The 15,739-nt window shown below is 39.6% G+C and overlaps 1 protein-coding gene, 1 long non-coding RNA gene and 4 other non-coding genes across 11 annotated transcripts; 5 read left to right on the top strand and 1 right to left on the bottom strand.

The window, feature by feature from the left end:
* Positions 1-12: 12 nt before the first annotated feature.
* LOC146565864 (ras-related protein Rab-34-like) lies at positions 13-9,300 on the bottom strand. 5 transcript variants are annotated; one of them, XM_085289282.1, is made up of 12 exons: positions 8,972-9,300; positions 8,696-8,793; positions 8,206-8,263; positions 7,572-7,663; positions 6,888-6,953; positions 4,800-4,901; positions 4,330-4,394; positions 4,176-4,227; positions 4,005-4,086; positions 3,541-3,631; positions 3,341-3,448; positions 13-694 (listed from the first exon to the last, which is right to left on the bottom strand). In XM_085289282.1, exons 2-12 carry the CDS (start codon positions 8,788-8,790, stop codon positions 636-638), a joined length of 870 nt encoding a protein of 289 aa, XP_085145408.1. In that variant the 5' UTR covers positions 8,791-8,793; positions 8,972-9,300; the 3' UTR covers positions 13-635. The 5 variants fall into 5 exon arrangements, with proteins under 5 accessions (XP_085145408.1, XP_085145407.1, XP_085145410.1 ...); XM_085289284.1 differs by having other exon boundaries at positions 14-694; positions 8,206-8,343; positions 8,972-9,299; XM_085289281.1 differs by having other exon boundaries at positions 8,696-9,300.
* On the top strand, positions 9,257-11,669 carry LOC146565859 (uncharacterized). 2 transcript variants are annotated; one of them, XR_014894166.1, is made up of 8 exons: positions 9,257-9,414; positions 9,809-9,893; positions 10,090-10,137; positions 10,227-10,320; positions 10,517-10,571; positions 11,034-11,078; positions 11,269-11,324; positions 11,563-11,669. It is a non-coding gene; the product is annotated as an uncharacterized LOC146565859 (long non-coding RNA). The 2 variants fall into 2 exon arrangements; XR_014894165.1 differs by having other exon boundaries at positions 10,090-10,320.
* On the top strand, positions 9,940-10,011 carry LOC146565863 (small nucleolar RNA SNORD49). The gene has a single exon (XR_014894234.1). It is a non-coding gene; the product is annotated as a small nucleolar RNA SNORD49 (small nucleolar RNA).
* LOC146565862 (small nucleolar RNA SNORD65) lies at positions 10,368-10,442 on the top strand. The gene has a single exon (XR_014894238.1). It is a non-coding gene; the product is annotated as a small nucleolar RNA SNORD65 (small nucleolar RNA).
* On the top strand, positions 10,882-10,959 carry LOC146565861 (small nucleolar RNA SNORD49). The gene has a single exon (XR_014894235.1). It is a non-coding gene; the product is annotated as a small nucleolar RNA SNORD49 (small nucleolar RNA).
* On the top strand, positions 11,121-11,193 carry LOC146565860 (small nucleolar RNA SNORD65). The gene has a single exon (XR_014894239.1). It is a non-coding gene; the product is annotated as a small nucleolar RNA SNORD65 (small nucleolar RNA).
* Positions 11,670-15,739: the final 4,070 nt, after the last annotated feature.

The raw sequence follows: 15,739 nt of genomic DNA, 5'->3' as shown, positions 1-15,739 counted from the left end.
TGGAAGCAGATTGAGCTTGCTGCTTTTTCCCATTCCTGCAAACAATCCCTCCATTTTCAAGATCATGAGAACAGTTATCTCAGAGGAGAGGGATGTGTAACGGGTGTGACCGTGGTCACTGGAGTTGGCGTACGCATCAAATTAGCAGCAGAGAGACACATGACAGGAGGCCTCTAAGGCCCACTCCCCCCTTCTTTTAAAAAAATGCAGTCAGCCCATCACTGACATTTCAGCAGGAGAAAAACGCTCCTTCAAACAGATGTTTTAAAGGCATCAACAAAGTGCAATTTAATGGTGGTTGTAGTGGAGAATAATCTTCCTCTTCTCATAAACGTTTACATAATCAGGGACATCACAATGGCCTGTTGTCGCCGCAGTCAGCTGTAAACATTCCTGAGATTACACTGCTCAGATCAGTCAGCTGACAGGCCTGTTTACAGGAACCACTTAGAATTTACATCTTGACCTATTGCTGAATCCTTCTCAGGTTATTATCAGCACTGTGACCTTTCTTTCATGGGTTCTACTCATGATATTCACAGCGAGCCGTACAGTCCGCATTTTATCTTAATTTTCCTGTTGCACGTCCCATTTCGTTTTGCTTCAGAAAATTTCCAGCAGATATTCATCCAATCTCAGCAGCAGTTGGGCTTCTTCTTTGGTTTATGGCTGGTCTCTGTGCTGTCTGTGATCCCTGTGAGCAACATAAATAAAAACATATAATTTTTTTCACTTTTATGTTATTCGTATAAGCAATGTGAGCTTTCTTTTTCTCACTGGAAGCAATAGAACAATCAATTTGTGAATGGATCTTAACGGTTAGATTTCCTCAAAGATATATCTATGTTAACACACAGAAGTCACACCATTGAACTGGCAGATGCAGTGAACACGGGGCATATTGGTTACACAGGAGTTCTCCCTTCATCAGTACAAATACATGCCTATGCTACATTACTGTTTGGTCTGTTTATGCTATCGGCACATTGATATGGTTAATTACACAAAGAAAAGTTAAAACATAGGGGTGGTGGGTGTTGTTTATAGAAATATATAGAAGACCAATATAAGAATGATTGTAAGTTTATAAGCAGTAAAATGTATTTACATCTTAAATTTAGTGAGGAACCACTTCACCAAAAACGCAGTTATTTATCTGACATTAAACTTTTGATATAATCCCTAAATACAGTAAACTTCATAAGCTAATGTGTCAAAATCTGTAATAATGATACTGTAAACATCAAGATGCTTTTATAAAGTGTCATAAGTACACAAAACCTAAAAATGGGTCATATTAGCCTGTTGTTAGGTGGTTGCTAGAGAATATGCTGACATATCTAATATATATAAGAACCTGTAGGGGCTCAAGATGTACACGCGTGCCTTGACTTTTGATTTCTCAGCTCACGGTTGTGTAGGAGGAGTTGGTGGATAAACAAACAAACAGAGATTGCTTGTGTTATAGTAGGAAACATCAATAGCAGAGCAGTGGTTAGCATTCAGGGGTGTAAAATATCAAGGACACAAAATGATTTGAGTTTTTTCCTATATAACTTAACTTAGTCCCTATTGGAAGTAAAAATATCTTGAGCTCCAATTTTGAAAACACAGCTTTCTTTCTTTCTTTCTTTCTTTCTTTTTAAATAAAGCTCTGACTTGTATTATGACTATGAGTCTGTGGTCTGGGAGAGAGTCCTGGTACTCTCTCTCTGCAAAATACAGTATATAATGACCAGTGTTGGGCAATTAATTATATAGTTACTTCTTCAAAAAAGTAACTGAGTTATGCAAACAACAAAGTTTTTTGCAGCTGTTTACCTAAAAATGCAGCCAAGGCGTTTTTTAAAAATAAACATTTCAAACTATTTATAGAACAATCAGGTTTGCTGCATCGAATCTGATGCCACACAAATTATTTGTGCCACTCCAAAAACTAATTTCTGTCCACTATGAGATAAAGGAGAACACAGCCTGATACCTGCAGGCCTGACAACAGGAGATGTATCACTCCTGTAACACCTGTAACATTCAGCAGTCGCCTCATTGTTCTGACACACACAACAAAACTATTGACTACACTGCACACTGACTACACAAGATTTACGCTAAACGTTGCAAATCTCTCACATCTCAAAACACCACCGTCACTCCTAAAACTTTCCCCCTCCCTAAACAACAAATGCCATGTTTTGTTTGGTCGACATGGTACATTTTTCGACCAATGGGAAAGGGTGGGGGTGTTTTTGGTTTTGCTCACAGGCTTTCGAGCCTTTTTTCTTATAAAACGCCAATTTAGCCGTTTCTTCCTGCAGTAAATATAAACAACGATAGTATTCAGGAAGAAAACCAAACATTGCATTTATTTTTATCATTACTCTGGTTTTACGTGGCCTATCAACACAATTGAAAAACTGGTATAAAGTCCACAGTTTTTCCATCAATTGTTCCGTCTGTCCTGCTCACATCTCCAATGCTTGTACACGTTGTCATTAACGTGGCTTCACTCCACATCAGCCACGCCGCTTTGCTAGCTAAAACACCGGTGTCGGCACATAAGGACGTCATGGCCTGTCAATGACATTGATTAGGTGCGCATTATTGGCTGGACTATGGGATAAGGTGGCATCGTTCTAATCCCATACTGGAGCAGCCAGTCACTCACTGACTAACACTGCAAAGCAGAATTGTTAACATATTTACTTTAATTTCAATTCAGGTTAGATTTTATTTTTGTGCGCAACGCAGATTTTTTCTGCGCAGAGATCGTGCCAGCAGTGCGCAATTGCCCAGGCGCGCAGCTTAGAGGGAACATTGCTCAAAACATTCCCGAAGCTCCTCCGGCAGCGAGTTGGATAATACGAAAAGCAATAATCTCTGCACACAGAAAGGAAGAGAGTGATTTCATGACAGAGGATCCCAGATTACTATGTCACAATCATTCTCTTTTTTAATGAGAGGGGGTAAAGGTCACAGTGGGCTTGTTTTAGTGCTGCCAAGATCATTTTTATACGTATTAACAATTTTCAGTGGCATACCACATTTGTTTGATTAATAGCAATTTATTTGGTGGATCACTGTGCTACAGGGGCACTTACAGAGTCTCCAGACCTCACTGGAGAAGGTCTGGCTTTGACCCACTGTGGAGTGAGTTGGTCGAAAGCCACTCCAGTGACAGTCAATGGAGGTAAGATTAGAAAACACTCCGTGTGTCTAAGCAAAAAAGATTTTTTTTAAATGTGTTTTTGCCTACTCACAAAAAACATAAACAGATAAAGCACAGCCCCTTTCATTTTTGTGCTAACAACCAGATAACAACCACTGAATAATGTGGACTCACTGATTATGTCACCAACATGCCTCGACCCGCTCCTCTCCAGCTCAGATAAAACATTGGCCTCAAAAGTCAAAGAAGCCACACGGAAGAAGAAGTCCTTCACACCATCTCCTGGACAAAAACAAAGTCACAGAGTTTACTGAGAGAACAAAACATGAAAATGAAAAGCATTCAGGCTTGATGACCGACTGTTTATCTCCCACCTGACTTTGCAGACACGGCCCAGTACTCTGCTTTGATTTCCTCAGAGAGCCTCATGGCTTCCTGCTCAATCTGAGCCAACAGGTCAGGAGACTGAAGAGCAAAACACAGACAGAGCGAGAGTGATGAGTCACTGCAGGGCAACTTCAGCAACCAGTCAACCCATTATCAACAATCTCACTGATCAGAACGAAACTCCCCAATATCTGGCATTTTACAGAAGACTAAAATTGAAAGCAGAAATATTTTTATTACTGTTAAAGTCTGTCATGTATGACGACAAGAGTTTTTATTATTAACTAAAAAATTCCTATCATTCAAAGCCTTTCATTTTGAATGAAAGGCTTTGAATCAGTAACAATCCTCACAATCTCACCTCACATTTTCAACTTATTAATCAACTATTACATTAAAAATGTCAGGTCAAATCTCAGTGTTTCATAATTTTTTCATAAAATTCACCCACACTGAGGTCCTTCTTGGTACCGACAAGGAACAATAAGACACTGGACGGGTCATTTTCCTTCATAGCATCTTCCAGCCACTGCCTGGATGCACACACATATACACACACATACATTTTATCGGCTTTTTAGAGAAAATATCTGACAATGACATTGTAATGGAAACGCCTTACCTGGCATGAGCCAGTGAGCCCACACTGCTTAAGTCAAACACGACAATAATGGCTGGAGAAATGCAGACAGTTTGATATGGGTCAGAACGAGAACACGAATCTTTCACCAGCTTTAGTTAAAAGACAAAAATGAATATTTTGAATCTTCATTCACCTTGTGCTCCTCTGTAATAGGTGGAAGCGATACACTTGAAGCGCTCCTGACCTGCTGTATCCCACCTAAAACAGATCACACGAGAGCTTTAATGGTCGTCTTTGGAATATTTGGTGAATGTGAAAGAAACAGTGGGATTAAAAGTGAACTAGAGTCCTAATGTTGACTAGATGCCAAAATGATTACCTTAATATTACACTGATTCTACATGTGCACTCACAGCAGGTACACGCACATCTGAAGGTGACATAGTGAATTCAAGGCATGTCATTTAAGTCGCACTGAGCAGCCTGAACAACCAGATCGTGAAATTATCAGGCGGATGCTGCACAGCCCCACAATTATCTATTTATGTGATCTCATTACACACAGACTGCTCATATTTGAACTTCTTCGTGGAGATTACTCATATGACCCTAGGGCTCAGTCTACGAACTGGATGTTTCTCTCTGGTTAAGAAGTACACTTACAGCTGTAAACTGAAGGGAACACCAAGCACCTCAAAGCGCTCCATCTCAAAATCCACCCCTATAGTCGCTTTGTAGTTCTTCTCAAACGCACCCTTACAGAACCTGAGAGCAACAGGGGACAGCTGGCAGACTAAGAAAGGTAAAATGAAAATCTTTTTAACATTTGTTGAATAAAATGCTTCATTTCTTAAGCATTTTTACCAAACAATACAGTAAACTGATTCCATCCTACTACTGAAATACAAAATATTCCAAATATTCATTAGTAATTAAATGTAAATGACATTTGTGGTATCATAAAAGTCTTCATCCTGAGTGGCATGGTTTCTGCTGAAACTATTAACCTGTAATGAGTAGGGATGGGTATCGGTTCTGACATAAACGGTAGTAACCAGACCGAAACGCAGCGCACATTTCGGTGCTTCATTTCGGTGCTTTTGTTTTCCTAAGATGTCATACACTTTGGATTCTAGCCAATCATTTCACCTTTGCGAGCGTAGTAGGCGGGCCCAGGTACGTACGTTCTTTTAGAGCAGAGCTACAGATTAAAAATGCCCAAAGCGAAGCGGTCAAAGTCTGGCTGTACTTCAGAGTAAAATATGCAAACTCAGCAGCCTGCAACAAGTGCTTTAAGGTGATACTGTGAAAAGGAGGAAACACCTCGAATCTGATGAAACACCTGGCGATGCATAGCGTTTTTTTAAAACCCGAGAAATGCGCCATATTTGATAGCTTGCTGCGAGACCTCACACCGAGCACATCTACTGCGGGTGGGTTGCCAGTTATCAGACCCGGAGTTAGCAACATCCCCCAAAAAGACGAAGAGGAGAGTCCTGGCCCCTAGCCCTGCCAGTGTAGCAGAAATGATGACGGATGATGATGCAGCAGCAGCCGTTCTTCTCTGCGTGAGTAGCTTAATGTTGTTCGTGTGTAATTTACGTTGAGTAGGCTAACCACGTTATTACATTAATGCATGTAAGGTGAACTAGCAAACATCATCATAGCTACATGCGACTGTCCTCTTGTTTGATGGCAGATACTCCCTTCACCCTGGCCAAAAAGGCTAAAAAGACCAAAGAAAAAGTGGAAAACAGTTAAACATGAGAGGTTTTTGGACAAAGTTTGTGTTTTTTCCACTGCTTCCAGTCAAGAGTGATACCATATATGCCCTATAGCTGCAGGGGATAACCCTTTTTATAAAAAATAGCTGAACATGAGAGGTTTTTGGACAAAGTTTGTGTTCTTGATTCTTTAAGCACCGGTTCGAGCACCGTTTAAGCACCGGCACCGTTTCAAAAGTACCGGTTTGGCACTGGTATCAGATAAAACCTAAACGATACCCATCCCTAGAAATGAGGATGAGAAAAACAAATGAGCCTCAGCTCTGTGCACATGCTCAGTGTCTTTAGGTGTGATTGAAAGTTTCTGCCTTAGTATGTTATGCTTTAGGTGTAATTTAGGTGAACAAAAAGTGTTAGGTAAATTCACGCCCCACACCATTACACCAGTGACACAAAGCAGGTGGGATCAATGTTGTCATGCTATTTACCCTAAATTCTGACCCTACCTCTGAATGTTTCAGCACAAATTGAGAATCATCAAACCAGGAAACATTTTTTCAGGTTCTGTGAATTGTAAATCTCAGTCTCCTGCTTGGATGACAGGAGTGACACCTGGTGTGGTCTTCTGCTGCTGCAGCTCATCTGCTTTAAGGTTCAACATGCTGTGCACTCAGTGATGGTCTTCTGCATACCAGTGGATGCTTGACTTGTTTTTGTCTTTCTAACAGCGGTCTGGCCGTTCTCCTTTAAACTCTGAAATCAGCAAGGTGTTTCTTCCACAGAGAATTACTGCTCACTGGATATTCTCTAGATTCTTTTTCTGACCATTCTCTGTAAACTGTAGATCAGCATTTTCTGAAATACTCAGAACAGCCAGTCTGACACCAAAAACTATTCATGTTCACTTAAATCACATTTCTTCCCCCATTGTGACATTCAGTTTTAATTTCAGGAGGTCATGTTCATCATGTCTCTATATATCAAGCTATATAACATATAGAGCTGTAGCTATATAAAAGCTTCTTACCTGCTGATCAGACACGTTTTGCCAACTGCAACATCACCCACGACGATGACCTTAGCAACATTAAAGCTGAGAACAGAAATCCACAACTGTCAGCATTCACTCAAAATCATGAAAATACACAGCAGGGTATTCCACAGCATGGAGAAATCACTCAAACATTTAATTACATAAATACTTGATATGTTGGAAGCATTGGGAATTTAGTAAAGTGAAGTGAAGACTTAATTTAAGGAGTTCTGCATCACTGCCTCAGTAATGCAGGAATTACAGCTATTTTTATTCATAGCCCCCCCCCCCCTCCCTTTTCACACACTGGGATGGTAAAGAGAGGCTAAAATGTACCTAATCCTACATAAACCTTACTGTATTTACATGAGACTAGTTTGTTCAGATTTACTTCTTTACGAGGAGTAAACATCTAAGTAAAGTCAATGGTTTTGGCCTTTTTTTTTTAAAAAAAAGTGGTTTGTAAAAATAAATGCCATTAGCCTTTTCTTTAAAAACACCACCAACAGAAAGTGGTCAGATGTGGCAGGAGCGTCAGCTGACACAGTCAGTCTAATGTGATTTAGAAGACCAAATTAATCAGAAACTCATTAATATAATTTAAACCCACAGTGTAGAGATGTGTGTAGTAGCATGATGGGAGGCAGAGAGTGTTTATTAATCCTTATGTGACCTTACCTCACTGTGTCTGCTTTCTGGACCTGGCATGCAGCCTTCACGTGCGGGTGGAAGCCTTCTTTGGTGTGCAGCGCTGCATTTGCACTAAAACACTATAAAAAAACATGTCCATGTTTTATCATGCTTGGATAAACTGACCCATTCAGGAATAAAGACTCAACATTCATTTCAGTCATGATGTAAAACTGGAGATTCCGTCTCTTCATGCTCTGAGGTTAGGCTGCACGGCTGGAGATACTTTTTTTATCACTTGCCAGATGGCAGCAAGGTTAACAGCCTGTGCCTTTTTGTATCCATGGAGATTTTTGTTACCATGGGGATAAACACAGAAGTCATTGTGGAGTACCTTTATTGAGGATTAAGACTAGGGTCAGGTTTGCGATAAGGTAAGGGTAGGAGATTCAACTACAATCATGGGGTTTGTGTGTGTGCGCGTGCGTGTGTATATATATATATATATATATATATATATATATATATATATATATATATATATATATATATATATATGTATGTATGTATGTATGTATGTATGTATGTATGTATGTATGTATGTATGTATGTATGTATGTATGTGTGTGTGTGTGTGTGTGTGTGTGTGTGTGTGTGTGTGTGTGTGTGTGTGTTGACTAACCTTTGGGAGCTGAGTAATAACCCGGTCCTTCTTCACAGGTGGCAACATGCTGATGCAGCTGATCGATGCACACACACGCATGAACACACACCTCCTTCAAGAAGCCGCTATCACCACTACAAGCACACGTTTCATTCACTGCAAGAGGACGCACTTCTTGTATTTATCCCTTTCTCATAAATCACCCACAGAACTACAGAATCCACGCAGCACAATGCCTTCTAAGCTTGTCAGAATTTAAAATTTAAATTCTATTTTTAGTAGTCAATGGACAGTAATGCAGAAATACACAAACAAATAAAGTTTTTCTTTTTAACAAAGAAATCTTAATGGATTTTCACCAAATGTTGTAGAAACGTAGACAGTCACCTGAACAAAGTTACTACTGTCATTACTACTACTTCTCATGGCAGCACTGCAGACCCCAAACTAACATTCCTTACGGGCCTGTTTGCTGGTCAAGGATTATGCAAGTTGTAAAAATCTTTACCTGAAGCACTCAGAAGATGTGTTATCCAAAGTCCGCAGAGGAAACAAATTCAGAACAAAATGACGGTCCCACAGCCTCAGAGAGAAGACCCACATACTCTGAAATGAGCGACGAGACACAGAGTTAGCTGTCAAACAGCGACAATGTGCGGTCACAGGTCACATTTTATATTAAGAAATAGCTGCATTTGTTAACGGGAGAAAAAAAATAAAATTCACAGTTAAGTGGACAAACATAAATTACTAGCTTGAGCACATAAACAAATAAATAACACACAAAAGTAGGTGATGACCACTATAATACAGCTCTTAGCTGGTAATTAGATGCTAAAATGCTAACAAAAAATCCGGCATGTTGTTATAAATAAAACAAAAATGTTCAAATGGTTAAAATACACGCATTTAAAAAAGTATCTATCACCACAATTAAAGTGTTATTAAAAAAAAAAGAAAAGAAAAGAAAAGGATTATCAAAGCTAGCGAGGCGTTGGAGCAAGTGAGTGACGGTTTTCTCCGACAAAATGCGAAGAAAGCCGAAGTAGCACTGACGTTTTATTTCCGCGACAGCCGCAGTATAAAAACGCGCAAACGCACATTGTTCGCCCTTTTGGTCTCTTCTCGTCCAGTGTGGTTCATTGTCGCTAGTTTCGCTGAACTTGCGAAGTGCATTGATACGTGAGAAGGCTGCCGTGTTTTTAGATGAAAGGCTCTGCGTTAAAGGTTAGTTTGTAAGCGTGTTTAAGTCGTGATTTCAGTTCGTTAAAGTTGAAGGTTAGCATTGTTCTTAGTTGTGATGTTGTAGCCACGTGGGGAGGACTGCTGGTCCTGTGCTTTTTGCTTTCTGCATATCTTAATGCAAGCATTGAATGCCTCCTCGATGTCTCATGTCTGCCATGAGTCTGGAAAATCATATTTCTGAAAGTCTGACGCACTTATGCTACTGATAAAATGTGGTTATGCAAATTATTTCAAACCCATTCATTCTCTTTATCTTTGTGTGAAGAACATAAAATAGTGAATTTTGAATTCTCAGAAAGCTGTCAAATGGCTGAGTAACAATATGAACACCATAGAAGGATTTAAAAAATAATAATTATTTTCCTCTCACTCTCAGGTGGACCTAGCGCTTTTGGGTCACAGTATGAGTACAAAAATTGTTCTGTTCAAGTCATCCTGTGGTCTCCTTGTGTCCTTGGAAGGTGAGTGACCATAAAGTGGACCCAGCTCTTTGTCTGATACATCTGTAACCGTGATGAAAACTGTGAATAGGAAGTGCCGTCTGATGCGATAACTGACGATGTTTCTCACTCACTGTTCTGAGCCTCAGTCTCAAAAAAGCTCTGTGGTAATAAGTCTGTTCACATGAGTAGAAGTTAACTTCTGTTTGCTCTTCAGGCTACTCGGAAGATGCCAGATCAAGAGGATGACAAACCAGGATCATAGGTTGGCTTAATAGTTCTGAACCCATGTAGTTCTGATGCATGTCAAAACAAATGAACTCACACGCTCACGGTTTCCTCCTCCGGGTAAAGGAAGAGAACTTGAGCATCCGTGAAGGATGTTTGTCTGCATGGTGCGTGCACTCCCAGCTGAACTAGTGGACAGATGTGGATTTGTTACACACAGGTAAATTTCCATTCCTGCCCATAAGCAAGAAAAACTGGCTGCTTCTGTTGTGATGAAATTTAAACTGATAACAGCTGGAATTACCGGCAGATTGTTCAGTGGTGATCATTGGTTTTCTGAACACAAAGTGAGAATAAATTTGTCTAGAATTGACTTGATCAGTTCAAGTGGCTCACCATTTTGAACTTTGTTTCAGATGTCTCTAAGTGAGCTGGTTGAGATTCATCTGAAGACATGCCTAGCCAGTCTTCGTAAGTACACTTATAACAAACCTGACTGTATTTAAAGATAAGCTCACCTTTGTACAACAAGGACTGATTTTTAAAGTACTCACTGTGCACCACATGGAATTGACATCATTTGAAATCCTGCTGGGATTTGTTTGTATAATTGTGTCTGATCCTAAAAAGCTTTCCACATTTTGTCCAATGAAATAAAATCTGTTTAAAATTGAATCCAATGCTATTCATCATTGTGTGATACTTCAGTGTGCTTTGTTGTGCGAAGGAGAGTTAATTGGAAATGCATTTCCTAAGAGTCCTATGAGCCCTGAGTGGCTGTATCAATGATGAAAACCTGGAATAGGAAGTGCCGTCAGATGCGACAACTGACGATTGTCTCTAATCCACCTTTCTGAGTCTCTTCAAATTAAAGAAATTGATGCTTATCAAAGTGTGCTGCATATTCTGATGTCTCCCTTTTTTTATTATCAGGTCTGTCAAATGATGACTTAGTTCACTGTCCAGTGAATTTATCAGGTAACATTTTTCCTCTATATGACAAGTACTTATCATTAATTGTGGTGATGAAACCTAAACTGAAAAGCTGGAATTACCGTCAGATTGTTCAGTGGTGATTGTTGGTTTTCTGAACAGAAAGTTGGAAGCGTTACATTCTGCTGTTAGACGAAAGCTTCTTGACATTAACTTCCTCTTATTTATGTCTCAGAACTTGATTCAGTGGCTGCAGAGACTCTGCTTCAGTATACATGAATCCAGAGCTCGGTAAGATACATGCATGTTGAGTTATTGATTAAAGGGTCAGATGTCTTAAGTCCTATAATTGTCTTTTAGCAATAATGTGGTCTGTTTAGTGTGACCTCTGCTGGAGAAATGCAGTGATGAAGTTTGAAAAATAACATGATGCAATAAAGAAACTTTTTGGAATTGTTAGCCTATTTTCACTATAATCTGTGTTGGCTTTTTATTTTGCACATCGTTCAGTCTATTTCCTTTCTCTCAGGTGAAAAGAGGACTTGGACTGGATCTTTATGTGAAGATGGAAAGCATTTATTGCTTGATGTTTAAGAGCTGATGTTGCTGTAATTTGAATAAACTATTGACATGAAACCAGTGTTCTCATCATTGTGTTAAACAATAGGCTTGAATTTTAATTCAACAACACCTGGTTGGCGCTCAGTAAAATACAGACTTTTTAGTCTCAGTGTTTTAATGGCTTGGCTTTCAATATTATCTGACTTGGACTTGAACCACATCAGGTGACTGTAGTTTTACTCAAAATTTACTGGAAAGAGTTCTGCTCTGAAATGAACAACGGACTTGACAAAATATAGGGAACATCAGATTTGGGTCTGATTGCATCACAGCAGATTGAAATGAGAACCTGCCATCAGCAACCCTGTTACTCTGGAAAATCACTGTCAGGTTTGAACTAAATCTACATACATTTACTGAGTTGTAAAGCAGTCTGGCTGCTGTAAATAATGAAGTGGCTGGTGAGTGTTTATCATGCTTCTATTAGATTTATTTTTATTGTATAGCACCTTTCAGAACTCAAGTCATTCAAAAAATGGCAATTTAGCTAGCTTAGGTGTAAAGTCACTGACTTTTCAGAACATGTTTCAACAATCAGAATTGGTAGCTCTGTTCCTGGCTCTTCATCGGAATCTAATGAGCAAGATGAGCAACTCCAAGTCAGCCCTGGCAATGAAGTTGAATCAACTTAAATTGAAGTCTAAAGCTCAAATGCGTCTGTTTCAGGAAAATGTCTTTAACAAGTTTGGACTGGTGAATACTTTACGTTGTGTGTACTCTCCTTCCACTACTTAATGACTGAGTGAGCTCGTGATTTTATCTTAGAATTGTTTAACAGTTGCACTCTCTGCAGCTGGCAGAGCAAAGCATTTTATATAGTTGGCTGTAAATATAGGGACAAATGGCAAACGGAGCATGTTTCTTAAGGCTGTAATCACCTCACTAGTAATGGGTAGATGAGGCTTCATAAAGCGTTTCAGCACATTCCTCAAACTAGCAAAACAGCAACACTGTGTAGACACAGTGTTGCTGTTTTGCTCCATACTGACACCTGCTGGACCTTAAATATCATTGCAGGCAACTTACTTGACACAACAGACACTGATTTAATGACCTAGTCATTCTTGTATACACTGTAAGGTATTGTACTTTCTATGGAATCATTTTATATCTTTTACATATTGTAGACATCTTTAAAATATATTGTGAATGACATTAAGTGAAAATTAAACAAAGTATTCTGAATATCACCCATTTAAATGTAATTGACTCAGAGTTTGTTATAAATTTCTATTCAAAAAAATAAGTTTTTGCATTCAGTTTATTGCGTGTTTTTTTGGGGGGGGGGGGGGGTTGACACCATTTCCCCAGTTTTGGAAAACTGACAGGCATAGATGAAGCTGGGGTACACAAAAAATGTAAAGCCAGGTGGAAAAGGTCATCCTATTCCCCCAGTACGTTAAAGGATCCTCTGATCTTGGAATGTTTCTCTTTGACACTCTCCTCAATACTAAGAGGTTGGCAGTCCTCTATAATACAATTCAGGACTGCCTGATCCAGAACGGTCTTCCTAGATGCTTGTTTTCAAAATAATAACACACATTAATGCAAAAAAAAAAAAGATGATAAAGCTGTTCAGTGTCTATATAGGTTTACCTGTGTTCATTCTCGGTGTGTTTGTCTCCTCATTTTCATGTTTGGCTCTGTAATGCCTAAACACTGAGGTGTTTATGTTTGTGTAAGAAATGCAGAACAGATACGACATTTAACCTGCATAAAATGAAATAAATAATTTACACTGCAAGTCTCATCGCTGATGGATTACACTGAAACAAAGACAGACAAACTATTTGCAGTTAAAAGATCAAAATGATCCCACACAGCAGAAACATTTCTTTTTCTTTCGGGCTCCATTTTGTTATGGAGAGATGTGTAATTTTTTTTTATTTGTTTGTTGTTGTTTTTTTTTAATCTTTGCGAGAGTAATTTCGTGTTGTTGTTTTGGTGACTCATTCCGTTGGCGGATGCGGATTCGGTACCTTTTAAACACAGTTTGGCGCGTTGGAAATGAGCGATACAGCAGCTGTATCGATCACGTGACTTTTTCTTAAAGCGACACACGCACCGATACAGGTTTCACTCTGTGAGCTTGATATATGCGCCTGTGCGTTAGTGTTGCTGGACCCATCACTACACCTCACATTCTTTTCAGATGAGCGTTGAACAAAAGTCACCAATATTGTCTGATGGTGTAAATAAAAAGAGGCAATGCACGTGTATCTTATTGCCTCTGCTGCAGAAACATGATTCAACATAGTGAAGGCCTTCACTATGTCGAATCAACTATTAAACAAGGTATTTAATTTATCTACCGGTAGATAAATTAAATACCTTGTTTAATAGTTGGAGAAAAACTCAGAAGTTTAGGAGGCATAGTGGAAACATTGTCTAAGTTTGTTGAATAAGGAGCTATGACACAAAAGGAAACGGGAACACCACAGGGATAGGCCATGCAGAGCATTAGTATGACAGAGGAGTATGCTAAGGAACAGGGTGAGATAAAAGCAAGTGATCATGTATATTCTTTAAATCAAATCAAATCAAAATTTATTTATATAGCACATATTAAAACAACAGTGTTGACCATAGTGCTTCACAGTCAGTAAAAGCATGATACAATAAAAAAAAACAATAAAAGAGGACAACAAACAATAGGTAACAACACAACAAGCTAGACCAGCCAACTAGACAGAATCAAAAGCCAAAGTAAAAAAATAAGTTTTAAGATGTGATTTAAAAGACTGGATAGACTCGGCAGTACGAATATGGACAGGGAGGTTATTCCAGAGTCTGGGTGCCACGGATGCAAAGGCCCGGTCACCTCTCGACTTCATTTGAGACCTAGGTTGTGCTAGGAGCCTGTGGTTGGACGATCTAAGTGCTCTGTTGGGATTGTATAAGTGGAGTAGTTCAGAGAGATAGGTGGGCGCTAAATTATTCAGAATATTAAAAGTGAACAAAATAATTTTAAAATCTATGCGATATTTAACAGGGAGCCAATGTAATTTGGCTAAAATTGGAGTTATGTGTTCATGGATTCTCGTACCTGTTAAAAGACGCGCAGCTGCATTTTGAATTAACTGAAGCCGGCAAAGAGAAGAGTGTTGGAGGCCCGAGTAGAGGGAGTTACTATACAGGGAGTGCAGAATTATTAGGCAAATGAGTATTTTGTCCACATCATCCTCTTCATGCATGTTGTCTTACTCCAAGCTGTATAGGCTCGAAAGTCTACTACCAATTAAGCATATTAGGTGATGTGCATCTCTGTAATGAGAAGGGGTGTGGTCTAATGACATCAACACCCTATATCAGGTGTGCATAATTATTAGGCAACGTCCTTTCCTTTGGCAAAATGGGTCAAAAGAAGGACTTAACAGGCACAGAAAAGTCAAAAATAGTGAGATATCTTGCAGAGGGATGCAGCAGTCTCAAAATTGCAAAGCTTCTGAAGCGTGATCATCGAACAATCAAGCGTTTCATTCAAAATAGTCAACAGGGTCGCAAGAAGCGTGTGGAAAAACCAAGGCGCAAAATAACTGCCCATGAACTGAGAAAAGTCAAGCGTGCAGCTGCCAAGATGCCACTTGCCACCAGTTTGGCCATATTTCAGAGCTGCAACATCACTGGAGTGCCCAAAAGCACAAGGTGTGCAATACTCAGAGACATGGCCAAGGTAAGAAAGGCTGAAAGACGACCACCACTGAACAAGACACACAAGCTGAAACATCAAGACTGGGCCAAGAAATATCTCAAGACTGGTTTTTCTAAGGTTTTATGGACTGATGAAATGAGAGTGAGTCTTGATGGGCCAGATGGATGGGCCCGTGGCTGGATTGGTAAAGGGCAGAGAGCTCCAGTCCGACTCAGACGCCAGCAAGGTGGAGGTGGAGTACTGGTTTGGGCTGGTATCATCAAAGATGAGCTTGTGGGGCCTTTTCAGGTTGAGGATGGAGTCAAGCTCAACTCCCAGTCCTACTGCCAGTTTCTGGAAGACACCTTCTTCAAGCAGTGGTACAGGAAGAAGTCTGCATCCTTCAAGAAAAACATGATTTTCATGCAGGACAATGCTCCATCACACGCGTCCA

This window comes from Mchenga conophoros, linkage group LG10 (assembly GCF_057382185.1).
Source record: "Mchenga conophoros isolate Kocher_MC1m ecotype Shallow Benthic linkage group LG10, M_conophoros_male_GT1.1, whole genome shotgun sequence".
Taxonomy (NCBI): domain Eukaryota; kingdom Metazoa; phylum Chordata; class Actinopteri; order Cichliformes; family Cichlidae; genus Mchenga; species Mchenga conophoros.
The sequence above is the reverse complement of the archived record's forward strand: the minus strand, read 5'-3'. Positions and strand labels throughout refer to the sequence as shown.